The sequence below is a fragment of the Oncorhynchus gorbuscha genome, linkage group LG12, assembly GCF_021184085.1.
Source record: "Oncorhynchus gorbuscha isolate QuinsamMale2020 ecotype Even-year linkage group LG12, OgorEven_v1.0, whole genome shotgun sequence".
Classification (NCBI taxonomy): domain Eukaryota; kingdom Metazoa; phylum Chordata; class Actinopteri; order Salmoniformes; family Salmonidae; genus Oncorhynchus; species Oncorhynchus gorbuscha.
In genome coordinates this window covers 29,260,297-29,279,075 of record NC_060184.1, presented here as the reverse complement: position 1 = coordinate 29,279,075, position 18,779 = coordinate 29,260,297, and the positions used below count along the sequence as shown (strand labels likewise).

Below are 18,779 nucleotides of genomic sequence, written 5' to 3'. Positions count from 1 at the left end.
ATTATTGTTGGTGTCCTTAAGTAGTGGTTTCTTTGCAGCAATTTGACCATGAAGGCCTGATTCACGCAGTCTCCTCTGAACAGTTGATGTTGAGATGTGCCTGTTACTTGAACTCTGTGAAGCATTTATTTGGGCTGTAATTTCTGATGCTGGTAACTTTAATGAACTTATCCTCTGCAGCAGAGGTAACTCCGGGTCTTCCCTTCCTGTGGCGGTCCTCATGAGAGCCAGTTTCATCATAGCATTTGATGGGCTTTGCGACTGCACTTGAAGAAACTTTAAAGGTTCATGGGGCAGGGAATAGACGGGTCAAGGCAGGCAGGGGTCTGTAAACCAGAGGTGGGGCAACGGTACCGGGCAGAAGGCAGGCTCAGGGTCAGGGAAATGCAGAGGTCGGTAATCCAGAGGGGAGCAAAGGTACAGCTCGGCAGGCAGACTCATGGTCAGGGGCAGGCAGAGTGGTCAGGCAGGCGGGCTCGGAGTCAGGACAGGCAAGGGTCAAAACCAGGAGGGCAAGAAAAGAGAGACTGGAAAAAGCAGGAGCTGAGACACAAAATGCTAGTTGACTTGAAAAACAAGGCGAACTGGCAACAGACAAACAGAGAACACAGGTATAAATACCCAGGGGATAATAGGGAAGATTGGCGACACCTGGACGGGGTTGGAGACAATCACAAAGAAAGGTGAAACAGATACGGTTGTGACAATTTTGTAGTGTTTTGGTGATTCAATAAATGTAAACTTATGTTAACTTATATTTTGGATCGATTGTTAGGTGGTGAATGATGTCTCCAAACAAAACAAACACACAGTGAAAGGTTTTGAATGAGGCCGGGTGCGTTTCATGTGTTACCAGTTTGAAGTTTTATACTAAATGTTTTGAAAATTCACCACATACTTGGGAAAATAGCACCAAAGCGAATGAAAAAAACTGTAAGAATGAAGTAAGGTGCCTCTGTCTGTGACCAGGGTATTTTCTCTGTCTCTGTATGGTAGTTGTGAAATCAGCAGACAGCTCTGATTCATTGGAGGGCCTAAACAGGACACAAGATTGATGGCCTGGTTAAAATACCCCTGTGTGGAACTCAGGAAGGTGCCAGCCTGTGAGCTTCCCTCTCATTTACACACAGTCAGACACACAGGGACTCTGAGACAGAGGGACAGGGAAAGACTGAACCAGTTACAGAGATAAAGAGTTAGGATGAGGATAGGGATAGTAGATGAGAACATGAGGGGTAGAGACTGGAGAGTTAAGGATAGGGTGAACGGGAAGAAAGACAAACAAGGTGGGAGAATTGGTACGGTAGAGATATGGTAGAGGTTAAACAGAGACTGGGAAGTAGACATAAACGACAGAGAGGGAGGGAAAAGAGAGTGATGAGATAGAGATACAAGCGCTGAGAAATGAAGGAAAGGGGAGAGAAACAGAGAGAGAACCAGCAGCACTCCCCTCTTTATTTATACCTCCATCGACAGCAGGCTAAGATTTCTGGCACCAAAACAACGTCACGCTTGCTATTTCAGTCAGAGGTGCAACATTTCAGAGGGGGTTATTAAGGTGACGGGCTGAGGCGTTGTGTGGCCCCTACAGCCCTACAACATGACATTTCACACTGTAGCTACCTCCCGTGGCCTTTTGTGTGTTAGAGAGAGGGCCCACTTGCTGTGTGTCTTGAGTTGCAGACAAAGTGGTAAACAGCCTTGGGGTTGTTCATGCAGTTTTATGAGGAGAGAACCTCAGACCATGACAACACATCAAACAATACTGAGACCCCCAAAAGTCTACACTCACACAACCCCAGTCCATGTAAGCTTGCCTGGTAACAAGAGGGAGAGTGAGACACCATCCTAAAATAAACCCCCTATTATTATGGCCATAGGCCTTTATTTACTGAGATTTTACTAACATAAGTTTAAGGGAAATAATTCTATCATATGTTAAAGTGCTGAAAGAGGGACAACGCTGTTACATCCAATGCCTGTTTGCCTGAGGCTGATGCTGCGCAGGTACTTGTACGCGTGTAAACATGAATATATACACGCTCGCATTCAAACGCACACACGGACACACACACACATAAACACATGTAAATAGTGCCACACATGCACTGAAACGTATAGAGATGTCCTTGCTGTTTTGATATTTGTTGTCCTTGATGTCTTTTGTTTTACTTTGTTTTTCTCTTTTGTTGATTTTGTTGGTTGTTGGTGGCTGGGGGGGTGATTGAGGGGCAGTGGTTGGGGAACTGTGGGGGGGGATCTTGGAGGGTTGTTGGCCTGGCGGTTGAGACTTTGGGCCGGTGGCCGATAGGTCGCTGGTTCTGGTCCCTGTTTTGACTTGGTGAGAGATCTGTTGACGTACCCTTGGGCAGGGCATTGACCCTGGTTGCTTCTGTGGGTCGCTTTGGGTGGCAGTCTGTTAGATTGACTGAATGTCATGTAAATGTTAAGCGGCTTCACTGCAGATATGTGTAAAAAAAACTATTACAATAATTTACAGTACCAGTCAAAAGTTGACACACCTACTCATTCCGGGGTTTTTCTTTATTTGGACTATTTTCCACATTTTAGAATAATAGTAAAGACATCAAAACTATGAATGAACACATATGGAATCATGTAATAACCAACAAAGTGTTCAAGAAATGTTGATATATTTTATATTTGATATTCTTCAAAGTAGCCACCCTTTGCCTTGATGACAGCTTTGCACACTCTTGGTCAAATAGCCCTTACACAGCCAGTCCCAATAAGAACAAACCAGATGGGATGGTGTATTGCTGCAGAATACTGTGGTAGCCATGGTGGTTAAGTGTGCCTTGAATCCTAAATAAATCACAGACTGTGTCATCACACCTCCTCCTCCATGCTTCACGGTTGGAACCACACATGCGGAGATCATCTGTTCACCTACTCTGCATCTCACAAAGACACAGCGGTTGGAACCAAAAATCTCAAATTTGGACTCATCCGACCAAAGAACAGATTTCCACTGGTCTAATGACCATTGCTCGTGTTTATTGGCCCATGCAAGTCTATTCTTCTTATTGGTGTCCTTTAGTTGTGGTTTCTGTGCACCAATTCGACCATGAAGGCCTGATTCACGCAGTCTCCTATGAACAGTTGATGTTGAGATGTGCCTGTTACTTGAACTCTGTGAAGCATTTATTTGGCTGCAATTTCTGAGGCTGGTAACTCTAATGAACTTATCCTCTGCAACAGAGGTAACTCTGGGACTTCCTTTCCTGTGGCGGTCCTCATGAGAGCCAGTTGTGTCACTCCCTGATCCGTTTCACCTGTCTTTGTGCTTGTCTGCACCCCCCACCAGGTGTTTCCCATTTCCCATCATTATTCCCTGTGTATTTATACCTGTGTTTTCGGTCTGTTGCCAGTTTGTATTGTTCCATCAAGTCCTACTAGCGTGTTCCCGTGTTTCCTGTGCTCTAGTTTATGTTTTTCCTTAGTCTTCCCAGTCTGTCTGTCCTGTCCTGATCCTGCCTGCCGTCCTGTACCTGCCTGACTCTGATTTGGATTATGACCCTTTTCCTGTCTAGACTTACCTTTTGCTTGCCCCTTGAACTTTAATAAACTCTGAGACTCGTACTGCATCCTGTGTCTGCATCTGGGTCTTAGCCTGAGCCGTGATAATTAGAATCGTTCTTGCCATAATATGGACTTGTCTTTTTCCAAATAGGGCTATCCTCTGTATACCCCCCCATACCTTGTCACAACACAACTGATTGGCTCAAATGCATTAAGAAGGAAAGAAATTCCACAAATTAACTTTACACAAGGCACAACTGTTCATTGAAATTCATTCCAGGTATATACCTCATGAAGCTGGTTGAGAGAATGCCAAGATTGTGCAAAGCTGTCATCAAGGCGAAGGGTATTTGAAGAATCTCAAATACAAAAATAGATTTGGATTTGTTTACCCCTTTTCTGCTTACTACATGATTCCATGTGTTATTTCATAGTTTTGATGTCTTCACTATCATTCTACATTGTATAAAATAGTAAAAAATTAAGAAAAACCCTGTCCACACTGACTGGTACTGTATTGAAATATATTTCTGTTTTATTGAACCATATTCTGATATATTACTTTTTCAGTATGGGGTAAGCATGGTAGTGAATCTCTGTAGTGTTGGTACATGAAATTAGCTACACTCCGTCACCCCCAACCAATGAAATAAGTCATCAAACAAGACTTCTACAGATAGACGGACTCAGTATATTAAAGCACTGTCGTGTTTATTTATTATCAAGAGAGAAAAAAGGACAGCGGAAGCATTACATAGTCATAACTGTATGTCTTACTGTGGTTACTTGAACATTTTCAAATTTGTTATTTTGATAATATGACACAGTAAAACACACTATAGACAGTTAGCATGTTGCTGCTGTGGTGACAGGACACGGCCAACTCGCTTTTAAAAACAAGCCGACATGGCACTCATTAGGATTGACACACACACACACACACACACACACACACACACACACACACACACACACACACACACACACACACACACACACACACACACACACACACACACACACACACACACACACACACACACACACGAGTAAGGGGGCCATGCTGTATCACAATATACACAGCCATCCAAAAATCATCATTAAAAAAGAAAGAGAAAACAAAAGAATAGAAGGGAAGTAAAAGAGAGTGAAAGAAACCAAAAGTAAAGAAGTTTGGCACAGGAGAAAGGAAGGCCACAGTAACACTGGAGACTGAATAGGAGTCAACCATTTGGTTTCTTATATGTGTAAGTCATTCTAAGTAATCTCATAGAAAATCTCTTAAAGCACTTTTTTTCAAGACGAATAGTATTTCCAGAGGGCAGACTCTATCCGAGTCCTGTGGGGTTGAATTGGGGGAGGGGAGGCGGGGTTAAAAGGGGGTCGGGGAACGTGTCTCACATGATGGCAGTCTCGGTGTGGAGCAAATAGGAGCAGAAAGATTTCTGCTTTAGGGCGGGGCTTGGGGTTCTTGCTATGGGGCTAGGGGTGTGTGCCAAGGGGCTTGGGGCGCGGGACATTGGACCGGAGGGGGCAGAGATCAAGGCAGTGGGAGCACAGCTAGCCCACCTGGATGGAGGGCGTTGATTGGCTGGGCGGGCAGGACGAGAGAAGTTCAGTGACGGGGTTGCTGGGGACAACTCAGCTGGGCTCACCTGGAGAGAGACGATAAGAGTGGGTCAGATCAAGACTGTGTGTGTGTGTTTGCTATGCCTATCTCACCTTCTGTGTGTCATTTCTGTAGGCAGTCTTTGTGGCTCGGGGGCTAGAGTTGTACTCGTGCTCGATGTCCAGCATATCCAGTAGCTCAATGAGTCCATCGTCCTTATTCTGACCTGCAACTGGCCCTCCCCTCTGAATCCTCTGAGCTCCAACATGGGACCCACTCAAGTTCCTGTAGTCCAGTATGGGCTCCCTAGGCTGGTATGCAAGCCTCCTGGCCCTCTCCCCGTGGACCAGACCAATGTCTGTCTCTCTGTCTGCCCCTCCGAGGGCCTTTGCTTTGACCTCGGTCCTCCTCTGACGCCCTGCCTGGGGTCCTTTAGGGTGAGCATAGCTACCCATTGATGTGCCTCTACCCTCACCAAGCTGGCTCTCTCTCCTATAGTCTCTCACTGCCCCACCAGATCCTCGTTCTTTGCTGGGATCCATCTCCACTGTAAGCATCATGGAATCTGCCTGGCATTTCTGGGCAGGCAAGCGCCCAGGCACCCTGCTGCCACCCAGCTCTTTGCGCTGACAGACGGGGGTGGGGCACTTGTTCTCGATAGGCACCTGGTTGGTCACCACACCGGTGTCAGTGAGGGTTTTCCCCTCGTTCTTCTGGAGCATGGCCCCAAACTTCCTGAGGACCGAGGGGCTACCACACGTCTTGTCCCCAAGGGCCCCAGGGGAGTGGGACTTTCTGTCGAGGGCTGGGGAAGTCTCGGATGAGGCAACCTGGGAGGTGGAGCGGGGGGGTACGGGAGGGCCTTCTCTCTGTCTATGAGGGGGCTTGTTAAGGTCCCTGCAGGGGGAACTCTTTCTGTGTGACACTCTGTTCTTTCTGTTCTCAGCCTCCTCGTCCGCAAACCGCACCTGACCAATCCTAAAACAGATTAACAAGCAAATAACTCAATGAGTAAAATAGCTAAAATACTAAATCATATAAGTGGATTTTGCTCTCTAAATGATTTTCTCTAAATGATCTTCTCTAAATGATCTCAGTATTAGTGAGGTCTGTGGACGTCCTTCTTACCTCTCCTTCTCAACAGGCCTCCTCTTCATCGCATCCTGGTGCACAGACTGATCCTGGCTCCCTTTAGTGATCTCCTTCAGATGCTGAGAGAGAAGTGGGACAAGGGTTACCTGGGAGAGGAAATAATCAGTGATGTAGAATAGTGCAACTAGCAAAGATACAGTATATCAAATTCAGCTTTACAGCCACACTTATGCAATTTCCAGTGGAGTATTGAGACGTGCCCGTTATATGTAATTTATTTAAATGTTTATTACTGAAAACAACCCTGCTTAGAGCCCTCAAAGGTTTGAAGACTTGAAGTGAACACTATAGGTATAATAAATATGGAGGTGGCCCCATCTAGTCTTCCAATGAGCTAAGTGGAGTTTCTACCATATTGCTTCCACCTATCAGATTTTTTCGGATCTGCAAACACCAATGGGGTGAGACATAGGGTAAAGGTTATTTTTTGGACGGGGCTGCCTATCAACTTTAATCCTTAGTTACTGTAGCTACTCACATTGTTGAGAGCTGAGTTGGTCTTCCAGGTCTTTCCGTGACCATGTCCAAGATAATCCTGCAACAAGTCTTCAAGTTCCACCGCACCGTTGCAATTTGGATAATAGCCACCAATCTGATGGTTGACAGGTTCGCCGTAACCATTGGGGCCGTGACTACAACCGTTGCTACAGTGATTTGGCACTACAACAGCTCTTGGGTGGTCCTTGGTTCTGTTGCTATGGCTGCCAGGCCTGTCACAGAAGCCATTGCCATGGTGCATCCTATCATTTTTGCCGTTGCCCATGGTGACATCATTTCCCCCTCTACGAGCCTGCACCTCATTGTAAAGCTGAAATATGAGCATAAACATTATAATGATCAAACACCTACCGTCACAACGTGAACACAAGTTGGAATAGTTGTATCCAACCGGTTAGACTAATTATTTACACTTACAACTTAGGCGTGTTCCAAAACCCAATATACATACAGATACAAGACCGTATGTACACAAAACAAGTCTGTACCTACGACAATGTCAACCTTGTTTACGCAATCCATATAGCCATCCCGAAATAGTTACACGACCCAACTATTTTTATAATCTACACATTTGTTATGTCAGTTGGAGTGAGCATGTGCTTGCTTCGCTATTTTAAGCTTTAATGCATTCACCACTATCATCTTTCACAGTGTTCTGACTGTCTGTCAGCACATCACAGTTTAATTAGCTTGTTAACATCTGTCTGTAATCATTACTCCAAAGGGGACATGGGATCCCAAAAAGGGGTGTGGCTCCAACAGTGTATTATAACACACACACAGACACACAGACACACAGACACACAGACACACAGACACACAGACACACAGACACACAGACACACACACACACACACACACACACACACACACACACACACACACACACACACACACACACACACACACACACACACACACACACACACACACACACACACACACAAGCAGTTAAACACTCTTCAGAGAAGACCAAGTGTGCGGGACGAGAAAGACACTCTCTCAAAGTGAAAATGTTCACACTACTGATACCCCATTTCAGGTAATGTTACTCTACCTAGGATCTTGTTTGACTATGTCAGAACTGTGCTTGAGCATGTTGGACCATGTTTGGACTATCCCATGTATTTGGATGATGTTTTACTTTATTTTAGACCTTGATAGAACGCATCTGACCATGGTTGACCCCTCACCTCCTCTATCTTCCTCTGCATGTCCTGCAGCTGGTCCTCCCATTCCTGCATCTCTGAGTCGAAGCTGTCCAGAAGCTCCCCCCTCTCTGTTCCCCAGCCCCGCCCAGCCTGCTCCAGACCGCACTGAAGTTCGGTGGCAGCCATTTTGGGCCGCTTCCTGCAGCAACTTTTTACTTCCTGTCACAACTTTATTTTCTTCCACCAACAACTTCTTCTTCCTTCTTCTGTTTAAACTTCCTAACTTCCTTTCTTTTTCAACTTCCTAGCTGTTTGTCTTTAAGGAGCCACCAAGGTGTGGAAATGTTAGAGGAACACTGCAAAGGAAGAGAGGATGATTATTGTGGACAATAAGACATGGGAGAACTAGAGGACATTAGTCATGTGGACATCCACCAGTAAACAAATGGACTCAAAAGGTCTAGTCCCCGTGGACATTCTACCTGCTACCCCCCCACCTTACCTGCTACTCCCCATGGACATTCTACCTGCTACCCCCCCCAACTTGCCTGCTACTCCCCATGGACATTCTACCTGCTACCCCCCCCCACCACCTTGCCTGCTACTCCCCATGGACATTCTACCTGCTACCCCCCACCTTGCCTGCTACTCCCCATGGACATTCTACCTGCTACCCCCCACCTTGCCTGCTACTCCCCATGGACATTCTACTTGCTACCCCCCACCTTGCCTGCTACTCCCCCGTGGACATTCTTTCTCCTGCTGCCCCCCCCAAAAGGCTATACTCTACCCCCACTCCAATTACATTCATCACAATTGCAGTTGTAAATATGTACTTTTCTATTTTTATTTCACTCAATGGTAATGCTACTGCTCCCCCGATGGTCATTCCACCTCCCTCCCTCAACAGTCTATACTTTGCCTCCACCCCAATGGTCATTTCTTTTCTAATCACTGCCACAGCTGTTATGTATATAGTGCTATTTATATTTATATTGTTTTTATTACTATTTTAATGATTTGATTTCACTAGTCCTGCATGTTGGAGCTCGAAGCCTAAGATTTGTACTGTACCCTGCAATCACACCTGGAACCCTGTGACTTTTACACAATCTGAATCTAATCTGAATAAATACACATTTCGTGGACAGATTCGAAGCATTTTGGGCTCTGTATTCCCAGCCATATTTCATTGTCATTTAAGATACCTATGTGACACGTGCCAAGGAATGCCTGGTGTAGTGTGACAACCTCACTATTTGGCTGTTGGTCACTATCCTCTCTGCTCCAACCCTTCGCTCTGTCCTTCCCAATTTTCTATAATGGAACTTTGGAAACCTTCCAATTACAGCCATGACCCGTTTTAATGAGCACATATGCCCCATTTTTCAAAAGCGGGGTGTATCTCGAATACACCCCCCCCCCAACTATTCACCAAGTACAGGTTACCCGCAGGATGCATTTCTTCAAGCCTTCAGTTACACTTTGCGAACAATGGAAACGTGTGCCCTCCGTGTCACCGCTAAACGATAAATTCATTTCCGCACTCGGCTGCATGCTGCATGGCCAACACGCCTCGAGAAAATTGGCCATAATGCTGTATAGGGGCGCGTATTGGCTTGGCTTTAACGGGTTTCCGTAGGCCTATCGCTGCATTGATTTATTAGAGTACATCAGGTCATTTTAGAAGGCCGATGGTTTGCTCTCACCGAATGTTATATATTACGTGCGTTTACCACCTCGAAAGTACCCGAACACCAACCAGTCATCGTGTGATGTAAGAGTACGGATATGTTAATAATACAAACCTGTAACTATGCATCGAGAACTTGGGACAGATAGAGAGAGAAAGAGCGAGAAAGACTAAATACGCAAGGCGTGTGTTTTGAATATTAATAGGCCTATAATAAATCAATTCCCACATGACCAAATGTAGCCTATTTAGTGGTGCGTAAAAGAAAAAGCACCAAAGGGGCGGCACAGGTTGATCAAATGTGACCCAATAGATCAAGCCCACAGTGGATCTGCAATGTTATATTTTACTACTTGTCTTTATTAGGTTTTTGTCCAATTATTGTAAGAAACCCAAGTTGTAGAGATGCGTAAAACAAAACTTAATGGAACTCTCCATATCCATAAAATACATTTAAATATTAACTTCTTCATGTGGCCTTACCTGTCTGTTCAATATTCTCCTTGACGATTTTATTGTTAATCGCGGAGGATATATCGCAGTGGCAGATAATTAATCCTGATTTCAGTCTAGCCAAGGCATTCACCGTGAATTTCTTGAGATCCTCTGTTTGCCCAGTGGCGGCTGCGCTTCCACGTCTCCAGAGTCAGTCCCCTTGTCGCGAAATACTCGCTTTTGTGCCTCTGTTCTAAAGTCCCGCGGATTGGATTTGACAGGAACCCTCTCTTGTCAAGCCTGGGCAGGGTTATGTCCAGAGCAGGCACCTTTTTTCAGGGTAAACAACTTCTGTTCCAGAGGGGGACCCGGGCTTTATAGTGCACCTCGTATTTACGTCGCATCACTGGAGCCAAGATCAAGTATCTTAATGTCAAATTTATTCCAGCATTTGAGGTCTCGATGGGAGGACTGTCGTCACTCGCATCCTGTCTATAATTAAAAAGCAATGTAGAGAGGGAAACTGTTTGCATAGCTATTTCAGCTGCCGAGCTCTGAGCCAATAGGCACTCCTGTTGCTACTCCGCTTTGGGGTGCTTGGCAGATTTCGTTTTGTGACTCCAAACTACTCTTATTTGTTTACAATTTTGATTGCCAAAATGTAGCATATATGTGACACCTGCGCAAACATTATTTTAATTCTGTTTTTTTTCTTCGAAAAACTTGATATCTGGCGCGTCAGCGCGTACTTTACTCTAATTTCACTACTATTTTATAGTTGATTTATTTTGACATTGCCATTGCTGTTGATGAAGGTTGCACAATATCATCGCGCGCGTCATGTGACCACCATTAGGTTCTGACCCAAATAGTTCACTGACATGATGGACACTTGTCGACATAAACAGTGTGTTGCGAAAGGCATCTGATAGCTCAAAACCAAAATATGTTTGGTGTGGATAGTAATGTGGGAATCCTCAGACTGTGAGCCAATTTATGCTTGATTCGAAAATGTGGTTGGAGGCGCCATAAGGATGGTGTGATGCAGTTGTGATGCCTCCAGAGCCACGTCATGCCTCTCTCAAATGTTGTAACAATGCAGAGGGCTCCATATAACTCCGCATTGAAGTGCATGAAGTATGAATGCCCTGACTTCTGCAGAGTCAGTATCAAATAGTTAGGGCAGGGTTTGACAAAATCGGTCCTCCGGTGCACCTTTTGGTTTTTGCCCTAACACTTCACAGATTATTTAAATAATTAACTATCAATCAAGCTTTGATAATTTGAATCAGCTACGTAGTGTTAGGACAAACATAGTGCACCCCTTGGGAGTCCGAGGACTGAGTTTGGGAAACGCCGAGTTAAAGGGCAAACATCCTTCGTTTGCATTGTCGCGGTCCACGCTGTACAGGTGCTGAATCGGAATTCTGATTGTCGCTGGCCATGGTTCTGAATCACCATTATTTACCTTGTTTGTTTAAAATCGGATCTTTTACACTTTTGTAAGCAAGTGTAAAATCCTATCAGATTGTAGGTCTACATTTCTTATATACTATCACATGGTGGTGGTCTACCTGTAGGCTACAACATTTCTTTGCAGGTAGGGACTATGGCTATAGGATTTGATTCTGGAATTGGGCAAAACAGGTGTTATGCTAACTCACCTTTTCTTGGGGGTGATGAAGGAAGTGGTGGGTGTTGGGAAAAGTAGTCTCCAGTGTTGAACCTAAGCATATATCCTGTTATGTGACTGTGACCTGTGCTTGAAGAGGGAGGCTCCTGTTCGGTGACCTTGGCAACAAATGTTTTTAAAAAATAACACAAACAAACAAACAAAGGATGTGGCTATGCTATTGAGGGAGGCGGGATCACAGGACGAAGAAAAGGGTAAACAGAAAGACAAGTTTAAAGATGGTGGCATAGGAGTGGGAGGAGAATAAGACTAGAATGAGGATGAGTAAAATGATGGGCTGAAACATCTGGGCAGAGGATGAACAGAACACGAGTGTCAACGGAGGAGAAACGAGAGGGAAAATAGGGTCAGAGAAAGAAGGAGAATAAAGTCAGCAGAATATTCAATGGTGACGGACGAGTGAAGAGACTATGCTGATACAGCCAAACAGGTATGGTCAAGTCTACATCTCTTTAATTAAGAAACACACACACAAAAACACATGCACACACACTTACCGACAGTGGTTCCTCCTCCCTGTCCTCAGGTTTGGGCACCTCCAGTCTGTCTATGAAGCCCTGTAGCTCCTTCCTGAAGGCCTTCATCTGGGCATTGATCCTGTACAGCAGCTCATGCTCCCTGATCCTCCCACCCTCCTCCTCCTCCTCACCCCGCCCATGCAGGTCGCTGTTGGAAACGTACACCCGTGCCTCTGCGATTATAGTTGCCGTGTCGGCGATGAGCCGGTCGATGGTCCTGCCAAGACGCTCCGCCTCCACTCGAATGTCAATCATCTGCTGGCGATCCTGTAGGTTGCGGGGCAGGAAGCGGGCGGCGGTCTCAGGGGGTGGGGTATAGAGACCCCGGGTAGGCGTGAGGCAGCGGGTTTGGTTCCGCACCTCGTCCGAGTCACTCTCCCCGCCCACTGGGCCCTCGCGTTTGCGGTGCGGGGGCTGGAGGCGAGAGGAGGAGGAGTCATCATCGCTTTCGCGGCGCCCGCTCGGTCCGATCCCTCCTGCGTCACTTTCTGCATCGCTGTCCCGAGGGCTGATGCCCCCCCGTAGGGCCAGGTGGGAGGCCAGGTCGTAGCGCTGCATGTTGGAGAGCAGAACACGTTTCTCATACTGCAGCTGCATCACCTGGGAGAGAGAATAGAACTGGCTGAACGAGGCATGATATGTTTATGACGTTTGATCTTTGTTTTCTTCTTTGATTCCAGCGATATCTTTTTGTTTACCATATTGTCTGCACAGCCATTTTGAATTTCAATATATGTTAAAGGTTACGGAAATAAACTAGAAAAACAAATGTGGAAGACCGACTCACCTTCCCACTGAGATCATTAATCTGTAGCCGGGCCGTCTTCAGTTCTTCCTGCAGTGCCTCTGCCTTCTCCGAACATACTCCCCCTGCCGCCACTCCTCCATGCCTTGCCCCTCCCTCGTGGGTCCCGGCCTTAAACCTGAGCTTGTTGAGTTCTCCAGTCACTCTCTTGTTGTGATCTTCAGCATCGGCCAGGTTCCTCCTCAGGAGCTCTGCCTCGTCCTCCACCAGCTGCAGCTGCTGCCTCAGCTCCGTCATAGCCTCCCCATGGCCCCGGCCCGCCCCCATCCCACCCACAGCTCCCCCACCGGACCCGCCTTCTCCCTCCCCTTCACCCCTGAGGTCGTCCAGCTCCGCCCTCAGACCCCGGTTCTCCACCTGGAAACACATGACATGAAGACGGATTGGTCAGTTATGTTATGAATCACCATCTTCCTCTCTCTGTAGGTACCTTCTGAGCAGAACAGGCAGAAATGCTTGGAACAGTTGTGTTCCCTTGTGCAAACGTATTTCCTGGTCTCTTTCATGTCATAACCTACATCAAACACTCTGCATCACATCCTGTGTCTCTCACCTCCAGCTCCACGATCTTCCTCCCCAGGATGTTAGCCTCCTCCTCCACCAGGCGCAGACGCAGCTTCAGCTCGGACTCACGGGTGGTGGGGGTTCCCCAGGCCTCACCCTTGGGGTGGGGGCTGTCCAGGTCCCCATAGAAGGAGCGGTACTTCTGTAGCTCCGTCTCCAGCCGGTCCTTCTCCTTGTCGATCTTAGCTGTCTTCTTCCTCAACAATACAGCCTCTTCCTTGATGAAGGCCAGCTGGCACTTGAGATCATCGTTGTCATCCTGAGAGAAGGGGAATTGGAAGGAAGATAATGCAGTTCTGATGTACAGGAGACAACTCTCGCTCGTGTTTGGAAAAAAACACTTTTTATTGTTTTATAAAAGCATTTCATGGTGATCCCTCACCTCTGTTGGGGTCTGGGCAGACTTCTTGTCTGACTTTTGGACCTCCTTGCTTCCTCTTCTCTTCTGAGACTGTTGGTAATTGAATAACGAGTATTACAGCAAAAATATGTGCTGTATAGATTGTATAATCTATTGTGGGTGAGTGTTCTTACCTCCCTGACTTTGTCCAGCTCATTCTGAAGGGCCTGTTTGGTCACCTCCACCTCGATGAGTTTCTGCCTCAGTTTCTCGTTTTCGTCCTCTGTCTTTGTGCGTTTCTCCTCCACATTCTCCAACTCATGGTGCAGTCTCACAGACACATCCTTCGCTACCTGCATTAAACAGAATCAGGGACATTGATTTACGTTGATTGAATTAATTATGGCGGTGAATGGACAATGCATTAAGCAACTAATAAAATTAGTTTCAACATCAAGCCTACCGACACACACACGCACGCGCACATGCACACACACACACACACACACACACACACACACACACACACACACACACACACACACACACACACACACACACACACACACACACACACACACACACACACACACACACACACACACACACACACACACACACACACACACACACACACACATACACACACACACACACTCCCTCCCTACCTTCAAGTCCTGCTCCAGGCTCCTCAGTAGTTCCTCGTCGATCTCTCCCGTCTGGGCATAGCGCAGCTTCTTCCTCTCAGCCTTCCTCAGCCGGTACTGGAGGATCCGGCAGTTCTTATTGGCTCGCTCCAGCTCGCGTCTCATTTCCTGCAGCTGGCACGTGTCCTCCTCGTAGAAGGTGTCACGCATCTCGTCCATCTCCGTCCTCATCTCCTCGATCTCCATCTGGAACATCAATATGAGTGATCAGCCAATCAGACACTGTTAGCCAAAAGGGGGCGTGGGCTCACGCTTCAGCATTATTGGTGTTGTTGGAGTGTTTAGGTCCTCTGAAGATGATGTAATTGAATAGGGACAAACTAATCTGAACCGATTAATATTCATTATTATGTTAATCAATGAACAGAAGTAGGCTAAACACAGGATGGTGCCATTCATTGTTCTTAATAGGGAAGAGGGGTTTGCCTTGTAGCTATAGGGCAACCTAAATCATTTAGCTTTCGCAAGCATCAATAACAAACCAAGGGAACTAAGCACATTTCTACATGAGTTCTTTGCAAATGTTACAGAAAGAATAACAACTGTTCACTTAGCCTACCCAATTGGCTAAAAAATATGCTTGCTTCACTGTATCAACATACGGTTTTCCAGTATATCTCTAATAATAAACCTCGGGGAATATGCATGGAATATTAATAATATCTCAGTTGCAGTGTTATCATCAAACACGAAATAAGCCTACCTTTTCACTTATGCTAATATATATATATATTCATATATACATATATATAGATGATTACATTGGAATATATGAGCATATGTTAGTAATGCCAATTTTGGGGAATAGGCCTGAATTCAATCTCAAACAAAAAAGTGGCCTACCAGTTCAATTACTGGATCTGCAAAAACATTGTGTTTGTATACATTGAATATTATTGAATGTCAGTGATGCCAAACCTTTAGATCTTCATTCTCATCCACCAGTCTCTCCAATTCGTCCTCAAGGCCCTCGTCTTGCTGTGTCACGAACTCCGCCTCTATGGTCCCGATAGACCGCCCCGGCTCGGCCTCGGCGCTGTCAGCCGTGTGCATCTTGCTGATGCTTCTCTTCAGTTTCTTATGTAGATGGAAGTGCAGAGTTCAGTCTGCAAGCAACCCTCGCTCCACAGACTAAGGCCCGGCCCGCAGCCCACGTATTCCCCTCTTCTGTCCCTGCAGTAGCCCGCTGAAGCTTTCACCGACTCCCCTCCCAGCTTCTTCGTTTTCCCTTTCACCAAACACGCGGTGCTGGAGCCGGTATGACCCAATATGTTGGGAAGACAGGCCTTTGAGGCAGGGATACACCTAACGACGAACTACGGGTTTGAGAATCTGGTGAAATATCTCCTCTGTATCTTATTCTCTGCTACGACGAACTACGGGGTTGAGAATCTGGTGAAATATCTCCGCTGTAATCTTCTTCTCTGCTTCGACGAACTACGGGTATGAGAATCTGGTGAAATATCTCCTCTGTATCTTCTTCTCTGCTTCGACGAACTACGGGTATGAGAATCTGGTGAAATATCTCCTCTGTATCTTCTTCTCTGCTAGCATCCGCCCTGTTGGCATTGCCAGCATCCGTTTCAGCACCATCTAGGTAAACAGCTGCAACGTCGCATCTCTCGATCTCCTCCCTCACGACTGCGGCCCTAAGCCCCTCGTTTACTACCTTATTCCTCGATCCTCCTTTTGAAACTATATTTTTGGATCTGCTGGAGGATTTTGGGGCTGATTTTGAGGCACATTCCCGGGTTCTGGCCGGAGAGGGAGCCTGATGCTGCCTCCTCCCTGTGCCATTGTCTGCTGCTGCCACTGGAAAATCCGCAGCGCCGCTTGCGGCAGTCGTGTCATCCACCAGCCTTGACTTATCCACTCGCCCATCTCAAAGTGACTGCAAAGTATGATATATTAGTTATGGGAATAATAAAAACATCATATAAGTCTTGATATATTAGGTCTATCCGGTTGATAAAAGTTGCAATTAAATATGATGGTCAACCAGTTCCAACATTCCAACATTTAAATGGAGATTCTGGCTGAAATGCACAACCTTTGCTGCAAAAGGGACATGGAGTCTGCAGAGCGACATTGAAATAATATTAACTTTGAAAAAGACCCGAAGCCAATAGGCCTCTGTTTATTGGCAAATGGGAATCTAACTTAGGCTATACAAGGCTACTAGTCAGTATGTATAGCCTAGCGATAGGCTACAAGTGATACAATTAAATGTATACATGCATAGTTTAAATATAGTGAGTTTTGTACTGTTCTGTAACTTTTGTTCAATAAAAATGGCACATAGCCTAACATTAGTTAATATATTAGGCTACAGATGGTCAACAAACGCACTGTCAAACATTTTCATGCATTTTCTGTGCAATTTCCTATCGAAACGTGTTATTTGAATGAGGCTTCTTACCGCGAGAGAAAGTGCAGGGTCAGCCCAGTCATAAAGGGCTAGAGAGATGCTGACACAACAGGCACTGCAGGGGCACGACGAGCTAGACAGTATTCATGATGTGGTGAGGTCAACGTCAAACCAGGAAACAAACAATGTAATGTCTTTCTCCAGGCCAATGTAAATAACCTTATTGCAGCCTTTTTACTGTCTACGTCAACACTAATTGAAAATATGCACACAACGAATAGGCTATATTTATTGTTTTGCTTTCAAATGTATTCTACTTATTTTCCCAACCGCTAGAAGGTATCTCCAGTAGGCCTAGGTATTAGATCGAGAACTCAGCAAACCATATTGTGCATGCAATGATTTGTTTAGGCCATCGGAGGGTGGTCTCCACCCTCATAAAGGGGTCATCTGTGCGTGCAGACAGGTTGCCGCCAGGGATACACTGACCGTATGAACGAACTTAGTTACAATAAGGTGTTGTTATAAGTGGTAATGAGATGAGTGACAAACAGACAGACAGACAGACAGACAGACAGGCAGACAGACAGGTGACAGACAGTTTGAATCTGGGGTTGTATGAGAGTATCACAGCATGGATGGTGTGAGTGTGTAAAGCTTACACAAGTGTGAGTTTGGATGTAGCTAGAGCTCCCCCTCAACACTGATACAGGGTCAGATCTTTTGTTTATCCCCCTAATGGTTAAAGCTAAGATTGGCTAGATCCTAGATCTGTGGTTAGGAGGTAGTGTGAGTTCAGAGCAGTGCTAAGAGCACAAGTGCAGTACAGGTTATGGTGACCTGTGTTAAGTGACCCTGATGGAAGGCCTACTGCAATCCTCTTAGAGCTCGGCTCGTGTAGATCCCTCTTCTTCCCATAGGAGGAAGGGTGATAGTGGAGGGGGAACAGAAAAAAGGTGTTGAAGAAAGAGAGGCAGATGAGGAGGAAGGCGGTGACAGCATTAGGAGTGAGGCTGGAAATTGAGTCAGCACTGATGTCACTAGAGGTCTTGTGAAAATCCTCTCCATGTATCTGTTAACGTATGGCACAGAAGCTGACTAGTATGTGTATGTGTTTTATATGTGCAGTTGTGTGTGTGTGTTAACATGTGTGAATGTTGCATATGTGTCTATGCATTGTGTGTAAGAGACAGTGTGTGAACTCTCCGTGTGTATATAGTATATGCATTCCAGTATTTCTTAATTCCATTCTTTTACTTTTAGAATTGTGTGTATTGTTGTGAATTGTTAGACACTACTGGACTGTAGGAACACAAGCAAGGAACACAAGCAATTCACTATACACACTGAGCTAGGAACACAAGCAAGGAACACAAGCAATTCACTATACACACTGAGCTAGGAACACAAGCAAGGAACACAAGCAATTCACTATACACACTGAGCTAGGAACACAAGCAATTCACTGTACACACTGAGCTAGAAACACAAGCAATTCACAATACACACTGAGCTAGGAACACAAGCAATTCGCTACACACACAATGACATCTGCTAAATATGTGTAAGTGACCAATACCATTTGATTTGATGTATGCACATATGTGTGAGTGTCAACGACCCAAAGAAAGATTACAGAAGACTCCTCTTTTCCACAGTGACCTGAATTCCTGGGTTAACTCGCTTTGTGACGTAGGCAT

General features: G+C 45.8%; 1 protein-coding gene across 8 annotated transcripts; it reads right to left on the bottom strand.

The window, feature by feature from the left end:
- Window positions 1-4,237: 4,237 nt before the first annotated feature.
- Window positions 4,238-16,553, bottom strand: LOC123990848 (protein SOGA3-like). 8 transcript variants are annotated; one of them, XR_006830724.1, is made up of 9 exons: window positions 15,630-16,553; window positions 14,673-14,897; window positions 14,199-14,357; window positions 14,047-14,115; window positions 13,654-13,923; window positions 13,083-13,457; window positions 12,275-12,895; window positions 11,749-12,063; window positions 8,144-8,312 (listed from the first exon to the last, which is right to left on the bottom strand). XR_006830724.1 is itself a non-coding variant. In XM_046291757.1 (9 exons), exons 1-9 carry the CDS (start codon window positions 15,762-15,764, stop codon window positions 8,302-8,304), a joined length of 1,992 nt encoding a protein of 663 aa, XP_046147713.1. In that variant the 5' UTR covers window positions 15,765-16,553; the 3' UTR covers window positions 8,144-8,301. The 8 variants fall into 8 exon arrangements, 4 of the variants coding, with proteins under 4 accessions (XP_046147716.1, XP_046147718.1, XP_046147717.1 ...); XR_006830725.1 differs by having other exon boundaries at window positions 11,749-11,934; XR_006830726.1 differs by having other exon boundaries at window positions 11,749-11,846.
- Between the last annotated feature and the right edge of the window lie 2,226 nt (window positions 16,554-18,779).